General features: G+C 42.5%; 1 protein-coding gene across 1 annotated transcript in view; it reads left to right on the forward strand.

The window, feature by feature from the left end:
* Positions 1-24680, forward strand: part of TMIE (transmembrane inner ear) — a 620236-nt gene extending 595556 nt beyond the window's left edge. Inside the window, exon 4 of the mRNA XM_086939594.1 lies at positions 24346-24680. Within this exon, the coding sequence (XP_086795720.1) occupies positions 24346-24680 (335 nt within the window). The remainder of the gene's footprint in view (positions 1-24345) is intronic.
* The last annotated feature ends 1071 nt before the right edge of the window (positions 24681-25751 follow it).

The following is a 25751-nucleotide window of genomic DNA, read 5'->3' on the forward strand; positions in this document are numbered from 1 at the left end:
AAGTCCGGGCATTTTTTTTCCCACTGCCTTTAAAAATTTTACAAGGCTACAGCTTAGCTGAGGGTCCTGAGATGAAAAATAGGGGAGAACTGCGCTCCTTCTTGTGCGTGTCCCATGTCGGATGAAATAGCGTTTCAAAAAAAGTTTCCGCTCTTCTAGCATTTTCTCACAGGAGCATAGCAGATGAAGCATATCTTCTTGCGTGACACCACATAGCCGGCATAGCGTGCCTGCTTTCTTTTTTAGCCAGTGTGGGAGATGCTGAGTGCACGACAGCAGACCTAGCCTGTAACTTAAGAAGCACATTTTGGTCTTTTTGGCGTAGCCCAGACCAAAGTAGTTCTGGGGAGCTTTTGCCGAATATGAGTTCAGAATCATCCAAGCATGCATTCTTTTTGAGAAGTCTGCTTTATCTTGGACACACGACTGTTGTTTAATTGACTTCTTTGCCAGTTTGTTAAACGTTTTGTGATCTGTAGAGGAAACCCAGAGCTGTTCCAGCCCGGTGTTTTCGAGACTTTTTGGTAAGTATTTAGCTGCTGGTGAGGTCGGAGACTGCTCTAACTCCCTCCATAGATATTCGTTCAATGTTCCTTGTGCGGATTTCCTCACTTTATCCCATACACAAATATAGGCCCCCTGTCGTGCCATGAGTTGTTGTTGAATGCCAAACTCCAGCCTAATCTGTGGTGGGGAGGTTCGCTTAGGAAGGCTAAAGATGATTCTATATGCGGCTATAATTGTGCTATCAAGTATTGTTGCGTCTCTGCCTCGTAGCACCTCGCTTCCGTAAGTTATTGTAAGCAGCAGTTTGGCACGGATAACTTGTACCAAAGGTGTTAAAGATGGGCCAGAAAGCTTGTTATTCAGTGTTTTTAAGGCGATTGCCAATCCAAGTCTTTTGCCTCTGATGCTCGACCTTTGCACACTAAATTGACCGCCATTATCAATCTTCACGCCTAGATATTTATATGTCGACGTGTCTTTGATACGAGAATTGTTCCAAAACCACGAAAAGATTTTCCTTTTTCTTTTGCTAATGGTCATAGTTTGAGTTTTCTCGAGGTTTACTATTAAGTCATTTGTCTTGGAATAGCTCTGCGTGGTGTTCAAGAAGTTTTGGAGCCCTACTTTGGTTTGGCTTATTAGGACAATATCGTCCGCATTTAAGAGGCATGGTAGATTAAGCCCTCCTAGTTTAGGAGCATGCGAGTTGCAGTTGTTCAAAATTGGAGCCAGATCGCCCAAGTACAGATTAAACGGTGTGGGGGCCAAGACACAGCCCTGCTTGAGGCAATTGTTGGTCTGTATGCGCCTTGACAGCAGTGAGCCGTCCCCCACCTTTATCTGTATCCAAGTCTCCGTGTGCAGATTTATTAACAAGTCCAACAGTGGTTTTGAGATCCCCCAGCCATTTAATTTTGACCAGAGGAGATTCCGGTTGATGTTGTCAAAAGCTGCTTTATAATCTATATAGCAGAGGTGAAGGGGCACTTTTTTGTCTCTGCCTTGTCTATTAGTATGCCCATAGTTAGTATATTGGACGTCATGCCCACTGATTTAACAAAGCCTGTCTGGTAAACCGGAATCAGAGCTTTCTTTGTGGCCCATGCCTGTAGTTCCTCCAGCAGTAGGCCTGCGAAGTACTTCGCCTCATTTTCAATTAGGGCCACTAGTCGATAATTTTGAGGGAGAGCCCTGTCCCCTGCTTTATTTATTGGGGTAATGATAGAGCCCTTCCAGGAGCCTGGCAAGATGTTCGAGCTCCTGATTTCCAGAAAAAGGGGTTCGAGAGCTGCTGCCCAATAACCCACATCTTGTTTGAAGAGGATTGGCGGGATCCTGTTTGGTCCCGGAGCTCCTTCCCTTCTGCCTTTTTTGATTTGGCATTTGATGTTATGTTGCAGTTTTGGGGAATTAATTAATTCATAACTGTCTTTAATGTTTGTATACAATTGTGTTTGTTGTGCATTGTCAGCTTTATAGTCTATTATGATGTTAGAGTTAGATAAGTCCCGATTATTAGGTAAGTCTTGATTAAAGTGCTTACCAAGATAGAGTGCCCATGTTTCCTCTGTGATGTTAGAAGAAACCCCCAAGTTTGCTGGACATGTTAGGGAGTTAACGGTTTTTCAAAACCTTGCCCCGTCATTCTGTTTAATGTCTGAGTGGAGTCTTGCCCACCAGTTGTCCTCCATTGTTTTGTTTGCTTCCCATTTCAGCTTTTTTAGTAAAGATTTCAGTGTACGAAGGTGGTTTTGCTTTGCTTTTTCTTTAGGATCCAGCTGTATTTCTCTCATTAAACGGTAAATCGAGTTTTTTGTTTCCTTAATTTTTTCTCTGTGCTCTCGAGATAAGTTGTCCATATTGCTGAGCTTTGCATATGCATTGGGCTTCGATGCATAATTCGACGTGGTGGCTGTAAATTGTTCCCATTTTGTGATTTCATTTAATCCAGTATGCTCCGTAAAGTGATGTTGTGCCCTTCCTATTAAAGTTTCGCCCATCGCTACCGAATACTTAATTTTTTGGAAATTAATAGCATGAATAGTCTCTTTTGGGGCATTTGATCGCTCAAGTATGGGTCTCGCAATGTCCAATGCAATTTCCTGAAGGCAATGGTCACTGTCAGTTTTTTTTCCTATCCGGAACGAGGTTGTATAATGAAAAAGAGGTAGTGAGATGAAGGTGTAATCTAATGTGCTGTTTGCTCTCGTTGAGTAATAGGTTGGGGCTGGCGGCCTATCTCCCACAAGCCTACCGTTTAGGGCTCTGATATTGAAGTGTTCCAATTCTTCAGGTATCTGCGCTCCTGGTTTTGTTTGTTTAGCTGTTTGTAGCTTCCCTTGCGGCGGTAGGTCCCAAGTTGTATTTTGAGCTGAGATTACCTCTTCTTGTGGTGTGCCCATGAGGTTGAGGTTGAAATCCCCTGTAAGTACAATGTTAGTTGTTGATCTTTCCATGGTGCACTCCTCCAAGAAGATGTGTAGTTCCTTTGCTGCTTTTTTTCCCTTGGGATGGATATAAGCGTTGATCAGAATGCAATCAATACTGGCCTTGCCTAAACCTGGTGGTGCTAGGGCCAGCTTAACTGCAAGAGAAGCTGCCGAGGAAGTCCCGATTTCTTCTATCTTGACAAAACTGGTGGTTGCTACGTATGTTGCTAGGCCACCCTTCAGGTGCCCGTACTTGGCTGTCCTTTCGGCACCTGTGAAGAAGCGTAGATACCCCTGGAGGTGAGGAGGTTCAGCGAGCCATGTTTCCTGTAATGCCACTATGTGGAATGATCTTATGTAAGCTATAAATTCTGGATCTAGCATTTTGGTGGCTAAACCATTAATGTTCCAGGAGCATATGCACAATTGGTTTTGCATATGCTCACATGGGTTCTGGCTGATTTGTCAATTGTTGTTTTTTATGGTTCTCACGATCCATCTTTGATCTTTCAGCTCAGTTGGAGCTGCCCTGTCTGCTCCTTTCCAGCAAGTAATTTCAATATGCTCATTGCTGCCTTTTCCACATGGCCCTGCCGCGCCTCTGAGAACCGAGGTTCTAAAGCTGCCTGCGTTTTCCCTGGACTCCAACTTTACTCCTGGATATAGTATGTCCGGGTATCCTGGCTTTATATGTGGTTTTATCGTAATGCCCCAGTTTTTAAATACCTCTGCTTCAGATTGAATTTTCTGCGATATTGTCCCCGAGGCCCAAGTCGCCTTCGTCGCTTTCCTTCCTATACCTTCTGCATCTATGAACTCAATCGACAACAAGTCTGTGCTTGACACGTTTGCCAATGAAGGGATGTGGGATAGTAGCCGTAATATGTTGCTCCTATTGAGGGTGTCATGTCTTCCTTTGGAGATAAAATCTGGATTAAACCATATGGCGTCTGGGGTGTTCCCTTGATTGTTTGTACACCGCCCTCCGTTATAGATGTTGATTGATGATTTCAAGTCCGCACATTTTGTTGGATTTGCTTTTGCCAGATGGGTGTCGATTTTGGGCGCCCCACCTGGGGCTTGGTCATTGGCGCGTTGATAGGAAGCAGAAATTTCAGGTTCTTTGTGTATCCCCCCGCCACACGGGTGGTGGGCGTTGACTGTCAGATTTACGGGTGCCGGTTCTGTTATTGTGCGGTCTACCCGTATATGAATTGGCACGGTTGCTTGGTTAATAGCGTATAGTTGACTGTCCATCAGTCCTATACCTTGATTTTCTGGTCTTTTGCCCATTCTGCCCAAGGTGAGTCCTTGTTTTATGTTTTTCGGGGGATTAGGGCTGAACTTCATGTTGTTTTTTGGCGCATTTGACAGGCCAGAATCAGTAGGCGTTGTACTATTCCCAGATAATTGGGCAGATACTAATTGGTCGTATTGAGAATGGGCGTCTTGTTCATCTGATCTGGTGTTAGCTGGTTTTTCCAGGTGCTCAATTGTGTGACTCATTTCATTAGAATTTTGATATGAAGTTGTTTCTTCCCCAAGTTGTAATTTGCTTTGCTCTGTAATGATAGATCGGCCAAAAAGTTCAGTGAATCCTTCGCGTTTTGAGCAGAGCTTATATTTCCTGCCTTTGCGTTGTCTAGTTGGGTAATAAACTTAGGAGGAGGCCTGTTTTGTGAAGTGAAACCTACTCTGACCAGCTCCGAGTCACAATCAGAGAATCCATTTCGACAGTGCTTGAATTCAGCGGGTTACTTAGTCAAATTATTTAAGGTGGAATTTGACACTGTCCCAAACTTATCTCCAGGTTGGCTTCTATCGAAACTAGATTGAATAAAATCATGGAATGTAAAGGAGCAAGGCCTGGTGATTTTGCTGCATCTGGGCAAGTGAACTAAGGCAGCCATTTTAATTCCATTCCCACCCGCCGGCTGCTTCGATAAACCTATAGCTGGTGGTCACAACTTAGCCACTGGAACTTCTATCCGGCCCAGGGTCGTAAAGGGAAGTCCCTGAAGGAAGGAGAACACTGCCCACCTGGCAGCCCTCATCCACTGGGAACTATGACAAAGGTACGACAAATTAGGGAGGGTGTTCCCATACTACACCTGTTGCCCCCATCTAGCCCATACACTATTTTTATCCATTGTCCATGTGTTGCCAATGGGGTCTGTTGAATCAACCACTGAGCTAAAAAATATAATCACACACTGGTTATGCTCAAAGCCTAATTCATCTGTTTGACTTGCTGGTGCCATTGTAAGGGTCTGAAGAGAAAGTGTCTGGCTCCCAATCTATCCCAACCTAAATGTTTTGATGGGAACTGTGTTGTAGTTAAATTGTAGACAGCCCAGGATTGTGGATTGTCTGATATTCTACACCAGTAAGGGCTTGATTAAGACAAACCTGATCCAACGTGTGCCCTATCCAAATTTTATAACAACCTGCTCCATGTGTTGAGGGCCCCAGCTGCTCCAAAAAATGTGGTGAAATACTCGAGGCGCAATAACTCTAACCATTTCGAGACACTCTACACCTTGACTGAGGTGGATTGATTCTCTGACCCAGGGCATAGACATTGTAATACAGATCCTCCCTTGCCCACTGTCATCCAATAGCATTAGTGGAATATCCAAACAGTACATCACTTAACATGACAGCCCCCATGTCTAGGTCCACACTAGAGAGTACTAGTGGTACCCAATCTCCAAATAAAGTCACTGCTGCACATCATAGCCTTAGCTTTAGCGTGCTCAGCTGGAATGTTGCAGGGTTGATGCTAAGTTGGGATTTAAGACTTAGTTGGACTTGGTCCAGCAATTCGACATTGCCTTGTTGCAAGAAACTTGGGCTGCAGAGGATGCCTTTTGTGATAACTTTGTAAGTTTTGGTCAACATGACCTTCAGTCAACCAAAGGTCGGCCTAGGGTTGGTCTACTGGCCTGGTTTAAGGTAACTCTGGGATGGTCTATGACTAGTGTTGAACGCAGGAAGAAGACTTATTCAGGCTTTTTATCTAAAATGGGCACCAAATGTTGGGCTATTTGTTGTGGTTTTTTATAATGACGATTCTCCGTTAAGGTCAATGAGAACTTTACTGCTCGTTATTCCTTTATTGACTCTGTACATTATCCATTCAGTATATGTGGAACTTTTAACCTGTTGGTTGCCGGAGAATTTAATGCAAAGCTGGGAGATACGTTGGATCTCACTGAGTCTCGACCTTCTGAACTATTATGTCAATATTCTTGCCAGGAACGTGATGCCAGGGGGTGCCATACTCTTCCCTATGCTCTAAGTCACAACCTCGTAATGCCTTGACTTCCTTGATCATGACATCATCAACGCAGCTATATTCACTTAAAAAGTCCAGTGCTCCACCGTTGATTACGCTTTCATTTCCCGATATATGTCGACTAGAATTGTTGACGGTGATGTTATCTCCAATGTTTTCAGCGACCATAATGCTCTCCACCTATCTTTAAATTTTTCTGTGATGGATGAAAGGGGTACTTTAATTGGTAATTCTCTAATAAAGGTTAACTATAATTTCAGCAGACTGGTATGGAGACATGCAGATATAGTCTCAGTTTTTGTTAAGCTTGTGGCAGGCAACCAGACCAACATTTTAAACTGCCTCTCTAAGAAATTGACAGGCACCTGGTAGTAGATTGCTTGGTGCCCATGGGATCGGGTATACAAGTGTTTCTCATAAAGAAGGTTAAGGTAAATGACTTGGGTGTGGCTTCATGGTTTAATAAAACCTGTAGGTTATCCTGAGGAAACCCCCAAGGAATAGGGGCAAAATTGCTAATTGCAGCAAAGATTACACATCAGCTTTGGTGGTGTGGAAAGCTGAAGTAATAAACATGCATTGGGATGCGCTGGTTCATGCCTGCACTCTAAATATAGGGCCTTCTAGAACCTGGTCAACTATTACTCCCTGGCAGAAGTACTCAAGTTAGCTGTAAATTGTAACATTACCACAGAGAACTGGGTGAACCATTTCCAGAATATTTATGCTTTGCATGATAGTGCTCATCCTTGTTCAAGCCAGTCTTCCCATTGAAATCACCGTCTTTTGGATGAGGTTATTACAGCAATCTAGCAGAGTCCAGCCAATAACGCCTCTGCACTGAATGGTGTCCCAATGGACCTGTGAAGGACAATATCAACTTCTGGACCCCTGTGCTTATGAACTTCTATAACTCCGCTTGTGTGGTTGGGCTTCCTGAGTCTTGGAGGTCTGCAATTGTCTTTCTAGTTTTTAAAAGAGAGAATAGCCAGAAAAGGCTGTTATCGTCTCATTTCTCTTTTAAACTCTTCAGTCAAGATTGTGGGGCACATTATTCTAGATAGGCTGCAACTCTGAATCAGTGAAAGTAATGTCCTCTAAGAGGTCCAGTTTAGCTTTCAACCTGGCTTAGGCATCATTAAACAATGTATTAACCTGCATCTCCATCTTGCATTTATGGATCTGTCTAGCACATTTGATTTCATTAACAGATACAAGCTGTGGGACCATATGTCTGCTATTGGGTTGGAGAAGGGATTAATGCAACCGCTACACCTGAAACTTCAGGCCATGGTGAGATATGGAGTAATGGTGAATTCTCTGATTAAATTAGCTTACAGCGACGGGTTCTGCAGAGGTGTTTGTTGGCACTGATCCTTTTCCTACTCGATATCAATAAGTTAGACCCTGTTCTGGTAGGTCTAGGTACAGATGTCTCAAAAATTAAGAGTAAAATGGCGCTGGTTCTCCTCTACGCAGATGACGCAGTTTCGCTAGCCAGAACCTGCAATGGACTTAAAGCTCTCACTGATGGTTTTTATCTGCTATATGGAGAGCCTTAACTTGGAAACTAATCGATCCGAAACTTTCATAATGACCCTAAGAATGGGAAGACTTGTACACTCTGCATTAAGACCAAGTGCAATCTTTTCCCTATTTACGAGTCACCTTCTATGTAAAATTTAGTTGGTCCTCATGTATGGCAAATAGTTACTCCAGTTTCTCACATGCTACAGGTTCGATTTTTAAAGTCTCAGCGTGCATAGGGAATAAGCCCATCCACCCGCTTATAGAGATCTATAAACGTAGATGTGTCCCTGTTCTGACATATGGCGCTGGGATCTGGGGATGTTCTAAAATGGGCAATTTGCAGATGGAAGTAAATAGCATGCTCTGCATGCTATTATGTGTTCTACCCAGTAGTAATAACTTCAAGGTGACTGAGGAGCTTGCTCTATATTATGTAGACAACTGTGTAAATTAACACCCCTTTTATTGTGCTGCTTTATTCTGGTGCAATGCACAGGCCTCCCTTGTGATCGAGGATTGGCTGAGGTGTGCTTTGGGGCCCTCAGTGCCAGGGATACAGTATATACTTACCAATGTATCTATCGTTGGAAGACCTAGCCTTTTTACTGACCAAACCTCCATTAGGAAGAAGTATAAGAGGTGGGTGAAGGGAATTTTTCAGTTGAAATGGTCAAGGGACAGGGAGTTGGCTTTGTCTACTACATATTCTTTTACAAATTAGGCGGTGATCCAGTTGTGTCCTGGGATCGAACCATATTTAAAGTGGGTTAAGAACCCTTGGAAGAGATCACTTCTTACCAGATTTTGCCTGAGTTCTGTTAGATGGAAACTGTGTTTTCCCCTTGGTAAGTATGATATTTCCACCATCTGCCGTTGCCCTTGCGATGAATCATCTGACCAAACCCTATTGCACTTTCTGTTTTTCTGTAGGTTTCAAAGAGATTTGTCTATGCGCTTACTTATCCCAGCTGTTCAGAAAGCAACGAATAAAAACTGTAGAGCTACGCTTCATTTACCTAGTCATTGTGTTTTCAGGAAAAATGTTTTAGAATGAGCCTATTCTTGAACTCACCTGTTAAACTACAGACTTTCCTGCTGTTTTAAAATGAGTTTTTATCCAATATTAGCATTTTATACTTTTATGACATGAATTATATGTTTTGTCTGTGAATGTTACTTCATTATGTCTTTTGATTATTTTCTTTTTGTGTGCTTGTATAGCCATTCTTTTGTCGAAATTAAGATGATGATGAAACAAGCATGCACCAGTATAGTTAATATAATCACAACTATTGTATGGCATATGCTTGAGGCCTTTTTGAAACAGCTTTCAGACTGTAAATTTCAGAATAAGTAGACTTATGCCTACTCATGCTGTGGTTTATGATCTCTGTTATGACTTAGACCCTTTCAAGCTCTAATATTTGGATATGCAAGCTGTAGTATTCTGTGGTTTTTGGTCAACATCTGTTTGAAGTTGTTTGGGGTCTGTGCAATATGCCATAACATTAACTATAACTCAAGGGCTGCTGCAAGTCTTCCTCTGATCCTCTCACCCTGATTGTCTGACTAATAACATTTACCTAGTACACATGCTCCTCTGCTAGGGCCGAGGAGCATTGCAACACTGCTTTTAAGCAGTGCGAGGAAGAAAAACCATACAATTATAATAACTTAGAATTATTATCATTTTATGTTTCCTGACTCTTTATGGATGGGTGGGGCTGCTCTGCTCTGCTCTCAGAGTAGGGGGGGGGAGGAATAGTCTGCCTACTCCTAAGTGCGCAATAAATGTTTGGTCGTGCTGCCCAAAGCAGTCATGCGCACTTTTCTGGTTCTCTATGCAGGCTGCATTACAGCCTGCGTCGAGAACAACCTCAGGCCCAAATTCCCTGGTTGAGTGTTGAACCAGGATGCTCAAAACCAATCACAACGCTGCATTGCAGCATTGCGATTGGTCAGGGGATTCTGGGTGCTCACCAATCAAAATGTTACATTGCAGCATTGTGATTGGTCAGGGGAGCCTGGCTGTATACTTCCTGTGCCTGTCTAATGAGGAGACCAGAGACGCGGGACCTAGCGCGGCAAGGTGATTTTTTAATTATATATTTTTTTAGTTTGCTCACCGTTTCCCCCCCTTTCCACCCCCACTCATGCCCTGCGTGCCTGCACCCTCCCAGCCACCCTTGAACCATGCCAGCCACCACTGCTACTACACTGCCAAACAAGTTCTCTTGAACTCATTTAGATTCTTGAGTTGATATCAGCAGGCTGTCAGTTATGTACATGCCACATGAAGCCCAGGTTTATGATCAACAAAAAATTCAAATAATTTAAGAAGCTTCCTGCAAAATACCATGTTTAAGAAGAACTCTTGGTCATACGAAAAGTATTAAGTGGCCACAAATATTCATGAACACATAATCATTACAGAACAAGCCCAAGCGTAGTTAATCTTGACACAATTAGACAAACAATTAGTATGTATTTAGCACATTTTAGATTTGATTTTATAAGTTGACTGGGAAATGGGCGAGTACCTTTGGTTGACAAGGGACAGGCTGGATTTGCCTCTCCCAGGGACAGGCCTGATACTTTTCTCAAAACCACTCATTCATTTGCAGGTGCCAACACAGGTGAGTGGGCAACCAGTTATGGCCTTGACTTCGAAAGGACTTGACTTTGTCAGGAGGCCTCACCATATTTAGAAGGCATCATTAAGTCCCTTAACATGGCTTAACGCTGCCTTGTAAATAAGGCCCCCTTTCACGCTATGCTTAGTGTTAAAGGGGAGTGCAATGGGTGTTTCTGTGGGCGTTCCACCGTAACATCCATTGATTCTAACGCCACCTCCTATTTACAAGGGAGGAGTAAATAGGAGGCAGCGCCAAAAGTAACACCAGGGAAAACCTGGTCTTACCCTGGCGCAAACAAGGAGAAATTATTAATTTCTCCTTCTTTCTGCTGTTTTCATGTGTGCTGCATTTTGCAGCACACATTAACCACATGACTGCTGGCCATTTCCCCCCCCTGTGCTGGAAAATGCCATTTTGCTGTTTCCATGACGAGCTCAGCTCGTCATCAGCACACGACACCCGTGGGTGATGACGAGCTGAGCTCGTCATCAGCATCGAAAGGGTTAAAACAGCAAAACGCCAATCATTGTTTCTGTACAGGAAGGTCCTCCTTCTTGTACGTAAACAAGCATTTTAAAAAAAAATGCTGTTTTGCAACCTCTATGTGTGCTGCATTAAGCAGCACACATAGATGTTACAATGCGGCATTTAAAGATTGTTTATGTGCAGGAAGGACCTTCCTGTACATAAACAATCTTCCCATGAACACAGACACCCTTGCACTATGGTGCAAGGGTGCTTGCGTTGGCGCTAGGCTGCTAAACATACTGCCAGCACAGAGGGAAATGCAGGGCTGCACCATATTCTTGTAAATATGGTGCAGCCCTGCATTTCAGAAGTGGTGGAACGTGTAGTTAAGCCAAGGAGGCTAACAACACACGCCACCACTACTTTGTAAATATGTCCCTTTATTTTTTAGATACAGTGTGCTAAAGTGTTTTTCAGTTTTCTTAATATATAAATAGGGACATACAGGTGAATGGAGTAGCGCGATAATTATTTAAATTTACCATGAACTTTAAAAAACAAAAAAATAACACACTTCACTGTCCAGTGGTTTAAAAATGTAGAAACAATGATAAAAATGTGAACCTTTGAAAAATAAATTGATGTACCACAGTACTCCTGCACTACTCTATAGTTTTAAAAAAATGTATAGGAAGTTATAACTATTTTGGTCTACCTATTACCACTTTACTAAAGTTGTAATAGGGAAAAATACCAAACAGTAGACTTACCTACATTGGCAGGCGTAATGCACAACATGCAGAAAGTGTACCTATAAAACAACTTGGCTTTCTATAACTTTTAGAAAGCCAATGATTGCCTAAACAGCTAATGACTTGTGATAACTATCAGGTTGATTCATCAAGCATTTTTGCGAGCGCAAACGGTGCGAATCGCAAATCGTCAATGGTTCATGCTCTTGCAATATAAGAATTCGCAAATAATTGCGAGTTCTCAAATTGCGATTGCATATAAGGAATCGCAATTTGCGATTCCTTAAATGCAATGCATGAACCATTTTAAAATTGCGATTTCGCAATCCGGGGCCGCTATTTACCGCAAAGTCAAACCTCGTGGTAAATAGCAGAAACTTAGAAAAATGCACTTAAGTGCATTTTTCTAAATTGTATGTTACACACACATGTCCTTGGGACATGTGTGTGCGTAACACCAGCATCCAATGTTATTTCAGGGGTGCAACAGGGTGTCCTTTGGACACCCCTGCACCCTTGAAATTGCTAACTCAAAAAGCGAATCGCTAATAGCGATTCGCACATTAATATGTCTTCCCATTCATTCCTATGGGCCTTTAGGCCCATAGGAATGAATGGGGAGTTATTCCTTATTTGCGATTAGTAATTAGCTAATCGCAAATACGGAAGCTGTAGGAATCGCAATAAATAATGCGATTTCTACATGAATCCCGTTTTGCGAGTCTGTAATAGCGATTCCTTAATATTCGCTATTACAGACTCGCAAAACATGCCGATGATGAATCTATATGTATGTACCATGTTACACCGCAAATTATCATCACAGTTCACTAAAATACCACAATGAGATATCACAAAGTTTAAATACATAAAAATAACATTACTTATGGTGCTACACTAAATAAACATCTGTGCAACATAATATATAGTCTGGGCAAATGTAAATAAAATAACACTCAGTTTTGCTACAATGCTAAAGCAATAACACATATCACTACATTTAAATTCATAATAAATTGCAAAATATTTAGATTACTTACCTCCACCAGACAAACTACTAATCTACGCAACACAATATTTAATCCTTTGAAATATAAACAGCATACCACTCCAGGTTTTGGCACAACACAAAATATAAATCTACATGACTTATTGTTACCTTTGGTAAGCATTCATCAACGTCTCACATCGCTATTTCCAAGCACAATGTATCATGTACTATGAACTGTATACACGGTATTCTGTAGCACAATATATAAGTACGTTTTATACAATGTATATGTTTACAAATACTTACAGTATTTGTATATACAGCCACAAAATTAACATTTACTTATTGTAATTGATATTTTGGATGTATAACTTTGAGAGGTTTTCATATAATTTTAAGGTACCTTTTCTTTAATTTACACACTTTACTTTATGCCGCTCCAGTTTATAAGTGTTGACTTTCCATCATTGCACTCAACACTATTTACAGTATGCCAGGCAACTTTATGACACTCAATTATATGTCACTAAAATCTACGCTAAACCAGTGTATTTTACTCCAATGTACTCCGCCCAACTACACTGTACACCACTCCAGTGTACACCACTATGCACTACGCAATTATACTATTCACTACTGTATTCTAATACACTTTCATGTATGCAACTTTACCCAATGCACCTATGCTATACTGCTCTTAACAGTACGCTATTGCACTGTACTCAACCCCACTTTACACTATTCCACTACATACTACTCCAGTATGCCCCACTTTATGGTAGACTACTGAAGTGTATGCTATTCCAGTGTATGCTACTCCACTCTACACCAATCAATTCTACTAAAGTACAGTATACCCCTCTGCAGAGTGCTACAATTTACTGAATGTTATTTCATTTAAAGAAACTTCATTATGCACCCCTCGAGTCAACAAACCTTGACTGGCTAAAAGATCCTGGAGACAAAAATTCTCACTAACCCGCTTCTCGCTCTTCTGAGCTGAACGAACAAAAAACAAAAAACACATCTGCAGAGAAAAATCATTCCTCTTCTGAGCCCAGCTTGACCACTCTAGGAATAAACCTGAAGACCTCTTTAACATAATCAAAAAGAATATCTCTTCCTTCACACCTCACTAACTTAGTGGCTCTACTAAGCACTGTGAAGAGTTCACTGCATTCTTCGCTGACAAAATTGCAAACATCACACTCTAACTGGACAAGTCCCCCTCCTCACCCTATATCAAAAATACCTCATCTAACAAAGAGGGTCCATGAACTACCACACCGCCAACTACAGATGGCCCTCCTAAACTCAGTCCCTTAGCAATCCAGAACACCAACCTCAACCGCTTGCAACTGAAAAATGAGACAGCCTGGATGGAATTCTAAATTATCCCCGAAGAAAAAGTCCTAAAATACCTGCCTTCATGAAGTAAAATTCGCACCTTTCCAATCCCTTTCTTCCACGTGTGTCCAAAATCTCAAACACATCATCTCTCCTGCATGGACTAAAATCATTACCTCCTCCTTATCCAGTAGCTCCATGCCGGCCTCCCTCAAACTCGGCCAAGTCATCCCCTCATCAAAAAGCCCCACGCGACCAGAATGACTTAAAAAATTACAGGACTATAACCAACCTCACTCTCATTGCCAAAACTATTGAAAATGTGTGCTTACAGATCTTTACAATCAACATTGAAAAATACAACCTTCATGACGCCTTCCAATCCGGGTTCAGGAAATGCTGCAGTACAGAGACTGCAATACTGAACATCAATGACAACCTACACAGATCTATGGATGATGGCCAGGCCTGCTTCCAAGTCCCCCTGGACCTCTCAGTGGTCTTTAATACCATCAACCATGACATTCTCCTAAACCCCCTCTCACAGCATGCAGGCTTCTTTCCTTAACCAATGCTCTCAGCTAATTAAACTAAATAACTCTTCGTCAACAGCAGTGCCAGTCTCACAAGGTGTTCTTCGAGTGTCAGTCCTGCCTCCTGCCTCATTCAGCTTCTATATGAAACTCCTTGCAAAAATTCTGAAACAAGCCAGAACTGCCTACCACCTTTATGCAGATGACACCCAACTCCACAATAAAATATCAGCAGCTAATGACATTCAGCACTTAAACAGCAGTACAATATTGGTTGACCAGCAACCACCTTAAGCTCAACCCCAACAAAACCAAACTCCTCTTCATCCAACGAAAAGAAAAGTCCTATCCTGTCCATATCTGACTTGACAACCTCACTGCATTAAGCTACAAACTATCCATCTCCATCTCTGTTAACTCTCTAGGGATTACTCTTGACAGACACCTGAGCATGAAAGGGCATATTAATGCCTTAAGCTACAAGTGTCTTCTTTAGGCTGAAGCACCTTCAAATAATCAAACCTTTCATCGCCCTCGAAGATCTTAATACTGTGAAGCAATCCTTAGTCCTCTTCAAGCTGGTAATGCTACGATCATGGGCTCCCCTAAACCACACCTCATCCCTTTAAAAGCCACACTCAACGCAGCGGCAAAAGTCCTCTATGGTAAGATTTGCTGTGACCACATCACTCCCACACTAAAGAGACTCAACTGGCTACTAATTGAGGCAAGATCTTTATTGAAAACTGTGTGCATAACCAACAAAGCTCTCTGCATGGAAAAAACAATCTACCTGAAAAGCCAGCCAAAATAGATCTCTTCAAAGCTCTAACACTCTATTACTGATTCCACCCAAATTTAAGAAACAAAAACACGCACCTGTTTCTTTCCCGGCAATGCTCCAAGAATCTGGAATTTACTGCCCCAGAATTCACGTGCTAAACAATCATTCCTTCACACCAGAAAAAAAAGTATTTTCAACAAATACCTAAACTCTTCCTGGTAACTCAACTACCTTGCCTGACACTCCTCCCGCACACCCTTCAATGAGCCTGAACATCACTACCATGGGAAACTACTGTGCCTTTACACCCCGTTCTCCTGAAATACTCCACCAAATTTACCTCTGAACTATATTGCCCACATATCCTACTATCTATTGTAATCTTCTTTTATACATTGTCACTATGAATGTTTTATTTACTCCATATGCACCTCATGCGATTCCTGCTATGCTACCATAACTACCTCTGAACCATATCGTCCACATATCCTACAGTTTATTGTGTTTTACTTTTATATGTTATCACTACATATTTAGTATTTTTTTGTGTTCTCCATATGCATCTCATTTAATTTCTGATGTGCTAACTCTGTATAGCACTCTGATGCCCTTGGGTCTAGTTTGTGCTATACAAAGCTCAATAACATTTCAATCTAAGTAACTAGACTCTACCCTTCTATGTTTGACCCTATTTAATTCTCCACAACTCTACTGTAAGCACTCCACTATATGCCACTGCAATGTACATCTCAAGACCTAACCCTAGCAAACTCAATGTTATTACAGTAAGCACTACTTAATTGTATGCTACTCAACTGTACAGCACTACACTTTATGGTACTCCACTCTATGCTATTGCACTACACCCTATTACATTGTACCTCACTGTAGTGTATGCTGTTCAACTCTGCACTACTACATTGTACGACACTGCAATATACGCCAAACATTTTACACAATTTTGAATTTATAACACTACACTATATCAGTTGCCTTTAAGCAATCCCACGGTATACCCCTCTATTATATGGCACTCTACTGTACCCGAACTTTAGTGTACTCTATTATACCGCACTCTATTCTACCACTCTCATCTGTACATCACTCAGCAGTATACTATTTTAGTGTATGATGTTCCAAAATATGGCCCTACAGTTTACAACACTGGCCTCTATACCACTCCCCTGTATGCCACTACAGTGTACGTGAATACACTCCACAGTATTTACAGAACGTAGCTCCACTTCACCCCATTCCACTTCATGCTATCTCACTGTATACCACTACACTGTATGGTACTAAGCTTTATGCCACTCTACTGTATCTGACTTCAGTGTATGTCATTGCACTGTTTGCAACTCTACTCTACACCACTCAGCGGCATGCCATTCCAGTGTACGCCACTCCGATCAACCTCATTTCACTTTATTCCAGTCCATTATATCAAAAAAGACTGTACCACAGTTGACTTTCCCAAAATACCCACCATTATATTGTACCACATTCCACTTTATAATTCTCCACTCCAGAACAGTAAACTGTACGAATATTACATGTGTGTTATTTGCATTACAAAAACCATTGAAATTCACAAGAAAGCCAAAGGTTACTATACAAACCAGGCCATAGTATCCTTTGAACCCCAGCACTACACACTAGTCTTGTATGATTGTATGATGAGGATGCTTCTCTCTTGGTTTAGGTACTACAACAGGTACCCACACCATAGATCTGGGATTAGTGATGGGGGCTGCTCCTGAAGTGTAGGAGGATATTGGGGGCTCTAGGAAATTCTCATGCTTGCCATAGGCGAGGGAGCCCTCCATGAGTCACCCTTCTTACATTTATTTCCCGTTGTTGGTGGTGGTCATAAACTATTGAAAGGGTGGAGTGAGAGGGTATCCAGAAGTAACTGACCCTCCCCTCTGGGTTCCTGCCAAAAGGGCAGGGATCCCCAAGAAATTTCCCTAGGGGAGTTCACTGAAAACCTCTCCTGCGGTGGAAAGCAAGAGAGTTTGGGTTCTCATGGTCTTCATAGGTTATCTGGTGGGGAGAAGATGGTTCACAAGGTTGAATGTGTAGCGGCTGAAGCTGATGAGATCAGTGAGGGGGGTTGGACTCTCTAGATTTTTGGGATGGGTTAGTGGTGGACCCTGAAATGTCATGGTAGGGTAGATGACTGCTAAAGATCAGTGAAATATGTAATCCTAGAACAGTTTTTACTGTACCAGAGGTGGTGGCTGGGGTGATGCCCAGCTGGATCTCCAACCAGGTAGATTATGTTGGTTCAGATCCCAGACTGAGGGTGGAGGCCCTGTATCTGGATGGTGTGCACATGGCTCTCCCCTGGTGCATTGCTGGTGTACCAGCTTTGGGGTGGATAGCCTGAGGCCCCTTAAATTCCTGGCTTGCCAGGCATTGGTTTGCCTGGTGATTGCAGCTTCCAGCGTGTGGTGATAGTGCATGAGGCATGTACAACAGCAGTATCTGTACCAAGGGGCCAGGAGGGGCCTATCTTAAGTGAATGGGCCCTGTGCTTCAGTCTGGGATTGTGTTAGCCACTTCTGTTTGGGAGGCTTGTTTTGGGCTATTAAACAGTCAGCTGTTAAGGATTGAACCCAGTGGACTTCAGCATGGTGCACTTCAAATGTACCTGTCTTAGGGTGCTGCCCTAAGACCCCTTGGAAGTCCTGGTTAGCAAGGCAAGGACTCAACAGGTTGCAGCAGCCCTACACTGAGGGGAAAATTTACCAGCCTCTATTGCCACCGGACAGTCACTTTTTGTGACGCTCCGTTGAGATAGCGGCATTTCCCATATGTAATTGTGGTGCTAAGCCACTTAACGTGGCTTAACGTCACCTAGTAAATATGTCCCATTCCGCCGACATCCTCTGCGGCAAAGGGCCATACAATGGATGCTGAAGTGGAAGTTCCATCACAACATCCATTGCTTTTTGATGCTGCTCTAGGCAATAGGCTGTGGCAGTGCCAAAAACTAAGGCCCGGTAATACCTGGTCTTAACCCCTTCCATGCTGGTGACGAACCCCAGCCGTCATGCACTAAAGTGCTTGTGTGCTGATGACGGCTGGGGTTCGTCATGGCTGGCCCCTGTTCGTTTGTTTACCGCACAGGGGCGGAAACGTGCCAGCATGGAAGGGGTTAAGATGGAGATACAACACATTTATAATTTCTCCTCGTTTTTTGCTCTTTCTATGTGTGATTTATTCTGAGGCACACATAGAAAGAGCAAATCACCATTATTGATTGATTATGTGCAGGAAGATGTCCCTTTCTACACATAAACAACCGCTCCTGCAGGACAGGCACCCTTGCAACATGCAGCAGGGTACCTGCGCTAGCGCTTGTACATTTTTTTGTGCCAGAGCTAGGAGAATTGCAGGGGTGTACCATATTCTTGTGAGTATGGAGCAACCCAGCATTTTAAAAAGGTTGGAGTGTGGCATTGCCAAAGTTGCCATAGCACAGCATGTTGATTTTTTTGTAAATATGCCCCTAATTGAGGTGAAAGTAAGTAGTGTGGGCCTCTAGCTGATCTCTTGAACCTTTTAATGGGGGATGCTTATAGTCCATGAGTAATCTTTGTGTTTACAGCATGAAGGCAGATAAGTGGCTTCACATGGGGCCTGGGTCAGGCATGCCCCACCCAGTGCCAATCAGTGCCTCCTGTTCACCAGGTAGGGCTGGGCTTGACTTGGAGCGTTTCATGATTGGGCTGGAGTCCCCCTAGGGGACAAAAAGCAGAGAGGGGCTCCACTTACGCAAAGGGGCAGGGCGCCACTGTAGACTATTAGTCAAATAAAAAATCCTGTTGGGCTTCTGTATTAAAACTCAAGCAAAACATACGCATAGGTTTCAGTCTCATTCAATATTTCATACTCTACCCCGATAACATCCACGTTCAACACCACACCATATATTATTTCATATAAAAAAATACATTTTCCTTTATTCATATATCCAACATCATCTAAAAATATATTTTTTAAACAAAAGAATACAATATGAAAGGTCACAATAATTAAGATACATAAAACAAAAACATTTAAAAATTCATCATTATGAGGAGGGGCTTTCTTCTTCAATACATTACAACTAGTTATACAAACATAAACATAGACAAAGAGAGAACAGTAGACCATTGTATGTGTCTTTGCAGTCATCAATCTTTCAAGATCAATGGTTATATCACAGAGTATCAATAAATCGTTAATATCAACTGTGTTTTTCAAAGTCTTCCAGATTTGATGTTAATTATGCATCAACAGGTTTTTGTAGGTACCCGGTATTCAAGGCCACCTTCTTCAGGATAGAAACATTTGTCCCATAGGCTTATTTAAAAAAGATTTACCTATTTAAAAAAGATTTACCTATAGAAAACATAAACACAAGTAAGCCTAATATTCCTACTTCTAAAAATGTTTATTGTTCATTAATATTTTTCTGAAAAAACATTTATTTCCTACACATTCAATCTAAGCACTAATATCTTGGAAATCTCATTCTATTTATGAATTCATAAGTGTTTACTCCATCTAAATATCCCTCTATATTATTAATACGTGTTCCCATGTTGACATATCTGGGTTGCTAGCTAATTTAACATCTATTGCCACAATCAACCATTCCTAGCTTCATGCTAATATTCTCTTTGCAAATCCCAACATCCTTCAACCAGAGAAAAACATAGTGATAGTCAGAAAGCTACACAAGGCATACTGAGGCTAATAAAGTCTCTCGGAGGGGAAGTAGGTGGGGTGGTGGGTGGGACTAGGAACCCCCACAACCCAAAAAATTGCAGGACCCCAAGCACAGCAGGAGACCCAATGATTAAATATTCACTGCTTTTCTCTGAGGAGTGTCCCATAATACCTCAGGAGAGTCTAATTTGCATAATTTTAGTGCCTTGTGGTGACCCCAGGAAGACAGAGGCACCACCAATGAAACTGGGAGGTGTTATGGGGAACTGTGGAAGTTACGGCAGACCCCACAAGCAATGGTTTTCAGAATACTTCTACATTACTCAGCCCAAAAGTTCCATGTTAACCAATTGTTAACAAATTACTACCATTTTTTAGGAAGCAAGCAGAGGAAAGCCAAAGACCTCAAATGAATTATTCAGACTTGTGGATCATTTTTAAAGAGACCCAGAATCTTGCCTTCTCTACATACTCAACGACAAAATGGTAACCTCAGCAGATGTTACATTGGTTGTAATACCGCCGGATCACTTCACTCATTCAACGTCCATTTTGGAGTTTCACTACAAGGCTGTTCCTTTAATAATATCTGATTTCTTCTAGATGTAAGAACTCAATGTTATCCCTGTTAGTAGTGATGTTCAAAAGAAACCCTAGACAATGATGGTAGAATAAATGCTGAAAATCCTACAGGTTACCCAGAGACTAGCTTTGGACTCCAACTCCACTTGCACTCTCCACATCTCTCCCCGAGTGGAACTACTAGGGGAGGCCCGCTCTTTATCCATTTACTGTGATCCAAACTGCTAGTTTAAAAAGCATCATCAACCAACAAGAGCACGACCCTATGATGGGATGAAGTAGAGTCTTGGAATTGGATTGCGTGTGTACTTAATTATATGAAGATAGGTGCAAGTGTAATTCTTCCTCAATTTATCCACCATTTTCTGATCTGGTCTTGGAATTTAGAAGGCCATTCTCATATGCCCATGGGTCAAAAATGTTAATGAACTCGAAGACAGCTATTACTTGCCTGAGCTATTAGAACATTGGAATGTGGAGCACTCCATTGCAGACAATGGAGTGCTCCGTGCTTCTACAGGCCGGTAAAGACCCGCAGAACAACATTCCGGGAGTACCTTTGTTTAATTTGTTAGAACATTCTGCCCTCTAGTGGCAAAATATTCTAATAGCCTTATAACCCTTCGTAGCTGGGCTATACCGGCTATTACAATCCCGCTCCTTTGATAAAGCCCCTCGCTATTGGTTCGGGACTTTAAAGCTGGAGCAGTCCTTTAATAGATAGTATAGCCCGCTATGGCGGGCTATAAGGCTATATTAATGATTTCTCTTTAGACAAATCTGTGTAATTAGTAGCTTTGCCATTACCCAAGTGGGGAATAGCTATCCTATCATCCACAGATTATCCTTAGAAATAACTTTTCTACCAATCTACTAGTTAGGGGATAAGGTTGATGCTCAACTATGCTCACTGAGTCTGAAACGTTCCTGTTTATGATTTAATGTCTACATTTCTCCTGGTTCTCAGAACAATATAAAGCTGTTCTTAATTTGGGATTTTATTTTATCCCTAATTAAAAATGAGTACGTTGATTGGTTATTCATTTTAATGCTATATATTCTAACCAAGTGTGTGTATAGAGATTCTGAGATGGAGGAAGTCTGACCCATCCCAACAGCAACTTTCCCAGATTGTTATAAAGCAGACAAGTAGCATTACCCTGCTTTCAAAACTAAGGGAAAACTGTGTGAATAATGGTAATATACGAGTGGGAAGTACAAGTAATGGTGTGTGGGTCGTGTGCATTGGTGACTATAACTGGAGATTTTCAATGGTGTTTCGCATCTGAGCTAGAATAATAACTAAGGGACACATTATGATGGTGGGCTGGTGGAAAAGGGACCACCCCCCATAGGTGCGGCGGTCCTGCAAAACTAATTAGGCGGCTGCATCCTGTATGTTTACATTGTGGCGGGTGGCAGCACCCGCCAAAATGTAAAAACACATGTTTTACATTTGCTTGTACATCATGGCAGGTACCGTGCGGTGCCTGCCACCTTGTACATGCAAATGTAGGGGGGTACCATAGGTACCCTCAATGTGCAGCACCCCACCCCCCCTGGGGGCCCACAACGGGCCCCCCGAAGGCATTTTCGGTCTGTCTTTTTGCAGCGGGAACTCCGCCGCAAAAGACAGGCATCCAAATGACCACGGTGGTGCCTGCAAGGCACCGCCTCCATTGACCCCTTGTACCTGGTCCCGCAAGGTGGGCGGAAAAGGCCCGCCTTGTGGGACCACGGCGGATGGTCTTTCCGTCCGCCGAGGTACCTTTTCCCTTCCCACCGCAATCCTAATTTGGCGGTGGGAATTTCAAGCGTGATGGGGGTAAATCCGCGACTGCCGGGCCAGCGGGCCTCACTGCCGGCCCAGCGGTCATGGATTTACTGCCTTTGTAATTGGCCACCAAGCCTGGGCGGACACGGAACTCCGCAAAGTGTAGAAAAAACTCTGTCACGTTATGCGAAGCTCCGCGAGCAGCAGAGTGTATTAGATAAATGCCCTTTGCAGTGATTTGCAGTGCAAGATGCTTGTTCGCACAGTGCAATCATTGAGAACGGCACCATGCATAGCGCAAGCAGGCGCTGCTTCCTAATCCGCCGCTCGACTAGATTTTTACTTAAGCTGCAGCTTTTTCAATGCAAACAGACGGTTTATCAATGCCAGCAGTTGCAAGCATACATGACCACTCGCAATGAGAAATCTGACTTTCCGCATTGAGAAATCCCGCAGGTTGATGTTCCACGCTCGCGCTCGCCAACTTGATGTTGCTGATCGCGAATGAGGAAAAATCTCACCGGTAAGTGGATTTTCATTGCTCGCGCTCGCCGACTTGACTTTGACGAACCCGAGCGAGGAAAAATCTCCGCTCCCCAAGTTTTTCGGAACTCCGCCATCTCCGCGTAACATGGAGTGCAGAAAACTCGCCAAACTCCGTGAGCGGAACGGAGTTCCCGCCCAGACTTAATAGTAGCTCAGCCTTTAACTGCAATATTTCAGTGGAAAAAAAAACAGTTGGCTGAGAATCTCAACGAAGTGGAGGATATAATGCTGCGTTCCCGCAGTCAGTTAGCCTACCCCCTCATGGCAAGTTGCCAGTGCTTAATTTAGGTTGGTGGTTTCCGGCTCTCATCACCAGCACTTTATTGTCAACACTGGCACCTATGACAGCCTGCCACATGGTGGCGCTGTTTGTCTAATTTATAGATTAGCGCAACATCAGTTGTTTAATAATTCAATATGTTTTTTAAATGATCTGCCACCCAAGCCATTCTTGTGGTTTAAAGGCCTGGAATCGCATGATTTGTCACAATTGTAGGGGTGTAATGGCTGGTAGTAGTATTGGTGCTGTCTTTTGCAGTGCTGTAGGAGCAATGGGTGATGCCAGCTCAAATGGCCTCTTGATGAGGGCCCTGTCACTTATACTTTTACAAATTAAGCACTACAAGTTGCCACATGCGTACCCACAGCAATCTGCAGTGTGAACCCACATATGCAGTCTCTAAATGCGAAACAACTCGCTGAAATGAAGAAATGTTTGACCACAGACAGGTTCTTATGTGTTGCTGGCGTACAATCCTCCATTGTATGAATGACATTTCACAGTCATACCAATTGATTACTGATTTTATCATACGCACATATGCTAAAATAAGGCTGAGTGGCTACTTCTTTGTCAAATATTCTTCAATTTTTAGATGCTTGACTTCTTAACCCTTGTACTTGACAATACATTTGAGTATTAATATATGTTTAATGATTTCACAGTGTTTCAGTAGCCCTACTCCCCGTTATACAACTGTCTGAGATCAAAAATATATATATATTTTTTAACCCTGGGTGTGTTTTTGTTCGAGTTATGGGAAAATTGTTTTAAAAATCCAATTAAACTTTTCTGGTCTGATAAATAACAATCCTCTCTTCGTGCTTCTGCACAGTGGAGATATTTCCTTTCCCTCAGAACGGTTTATCAGCCAAATGTGGATGCTTTGAAATTGAAATGAGAACACAATTAGGAGACAGAAAACAGAAGAGAGATGTCAGTTTTGCAGGGATATTTTAAATGGGTAGAATCATAAAAGAAAGAACGTAGCTTGTGTCTGTTTTGATCAAATGCCTTACTTTAATTGCAAATGTTTTGTATTCAAGGAGTATTTTACCGAAGGGGGTTCAGATACGTTACCTTTAATAACCCACTATCCAAAAGAAATAGTTGAGCTGTCGAAAACGTGAAAACGTGTGGGCTAACTTTTGCTTAATTTGTTTCTGCAGCTCACAAAGCCGAACCTAAGAAAACGGAAGTGCCCACGGTCTCTGGGAAAGTAGATGGGGCAGATGGCAAGAAAGAAGGGGCCAAAGGCGCCAAGAAGAAGGAGGGAGAAAAAGAAGGCAAGAAAGAAGGAAAGGACGGCAAAGAAACGAAAGAAGATAAAGACGGGGCTAAAAAGAAAGAAGGAGGGAAGGGAATTGCGGAAAAAGAAGGAGCAGGGAAGAAAGGAGGAAAAGAAACTGCGGGAGAAAAGTCAGGAAGCGGTGCGAAGACGGAAGGAAAAGGAGGAGGCGGCAGTGGCAAGCCAACAGCCAAAAAACCACCTGCCAAGAAGTGATCTGTCAATCAGAGAAGGAAGTATCTTCGCTCATTAATCTGAGAACTGGCAGTCACAATTTCGGGACACATAAAAGGGCGCTAACTTTAGCATTTCATTGGTTACTATTACCTGGATATGTGAGACCCAGACAATATCAGTATGATGGCCAACCACCAATGGTTGTACTCTAGAACATTGCAGAAGGTAACATACCTACGTTTACCTACATTGATGTCCGACATCGAACATGTAAGACACTGTGTGCTCACTTTACTACACCGTCATGACAGTGAGAGACTTGAAGAGCTAGGTGTGCGGTTTTTGAAGTTATGAAGGACCTCCTAGACCAACCTCTGCTTAAAGTTTTGCCTGAGAAGAAACCGCATGTAGGTTGCCACATCCGGCCAGGACCATATTGTGCTAACCTCCTACGCTGGCTGTTACTGCGTTGGTCATCCATCACTGATGTGATGGTGACCTGCAGTGTTAAAGCACTGAAGCTAGAATAAATGTGTGCTGCTGCACCAAATGCAAATTATATCCCTGGTGAACCTGTTAACACGTGTCAGAGCCAGAGCAAATGTGCTGAACAGGCAGCCCGAAGAACATCAGAATGACAAAACTAATATGATGAAAAAAAAATGAAGAAAAAAATAAAAGAATTGCCTGGAGCTTCTTATGTTTGACTTTTAAGAATCTCTTGATGCTGGCTTCCTAGAATAGTGCAGGGAACACACCTCCTGGCGCTGAATAAAATTACTGCAAGTCTTCTTTCTGTGTTGCCTTCATTTTGAAGCACAGGTGGCAGAAACATTCTAGCAGGAATGTGCCTAAAACAAAAAAAGAGAAATAGTTCATTTGGTGTCCAGTGCCAGAAGCATCACACTAAAGTATCACAGAGAGGGGTGTACAGACACAAAGCTTGAGTGATAGTGATATAGGGATTATGGCACTTCCTGTTCCAGAAAACACTGGTCCGAAATTATTTTGCTATGATGCAATCACCTCAGATGAAATCGTCAAAAACATACATCACACTCAAGTAGCTTCTTGAGAACACCCACTCGCGTTGGAACAGCCTTGTGGCCG

The sequence above is a fragment of the Lissotriton vulgaris genome, chromosome 10, assembly GCF_964263255.1.
Source record: "Lissotriton vulgaris chromosome 10, aLisVul1.2, whole genome shotgun sequence".
Taxonomy (NCBI): domain Eukaryota; kingdom Metazoa; phylum Chordata; class Amphibia; order Caudata; family Salamandridae; genus Lissotriton; species Lissotriton vulgaris.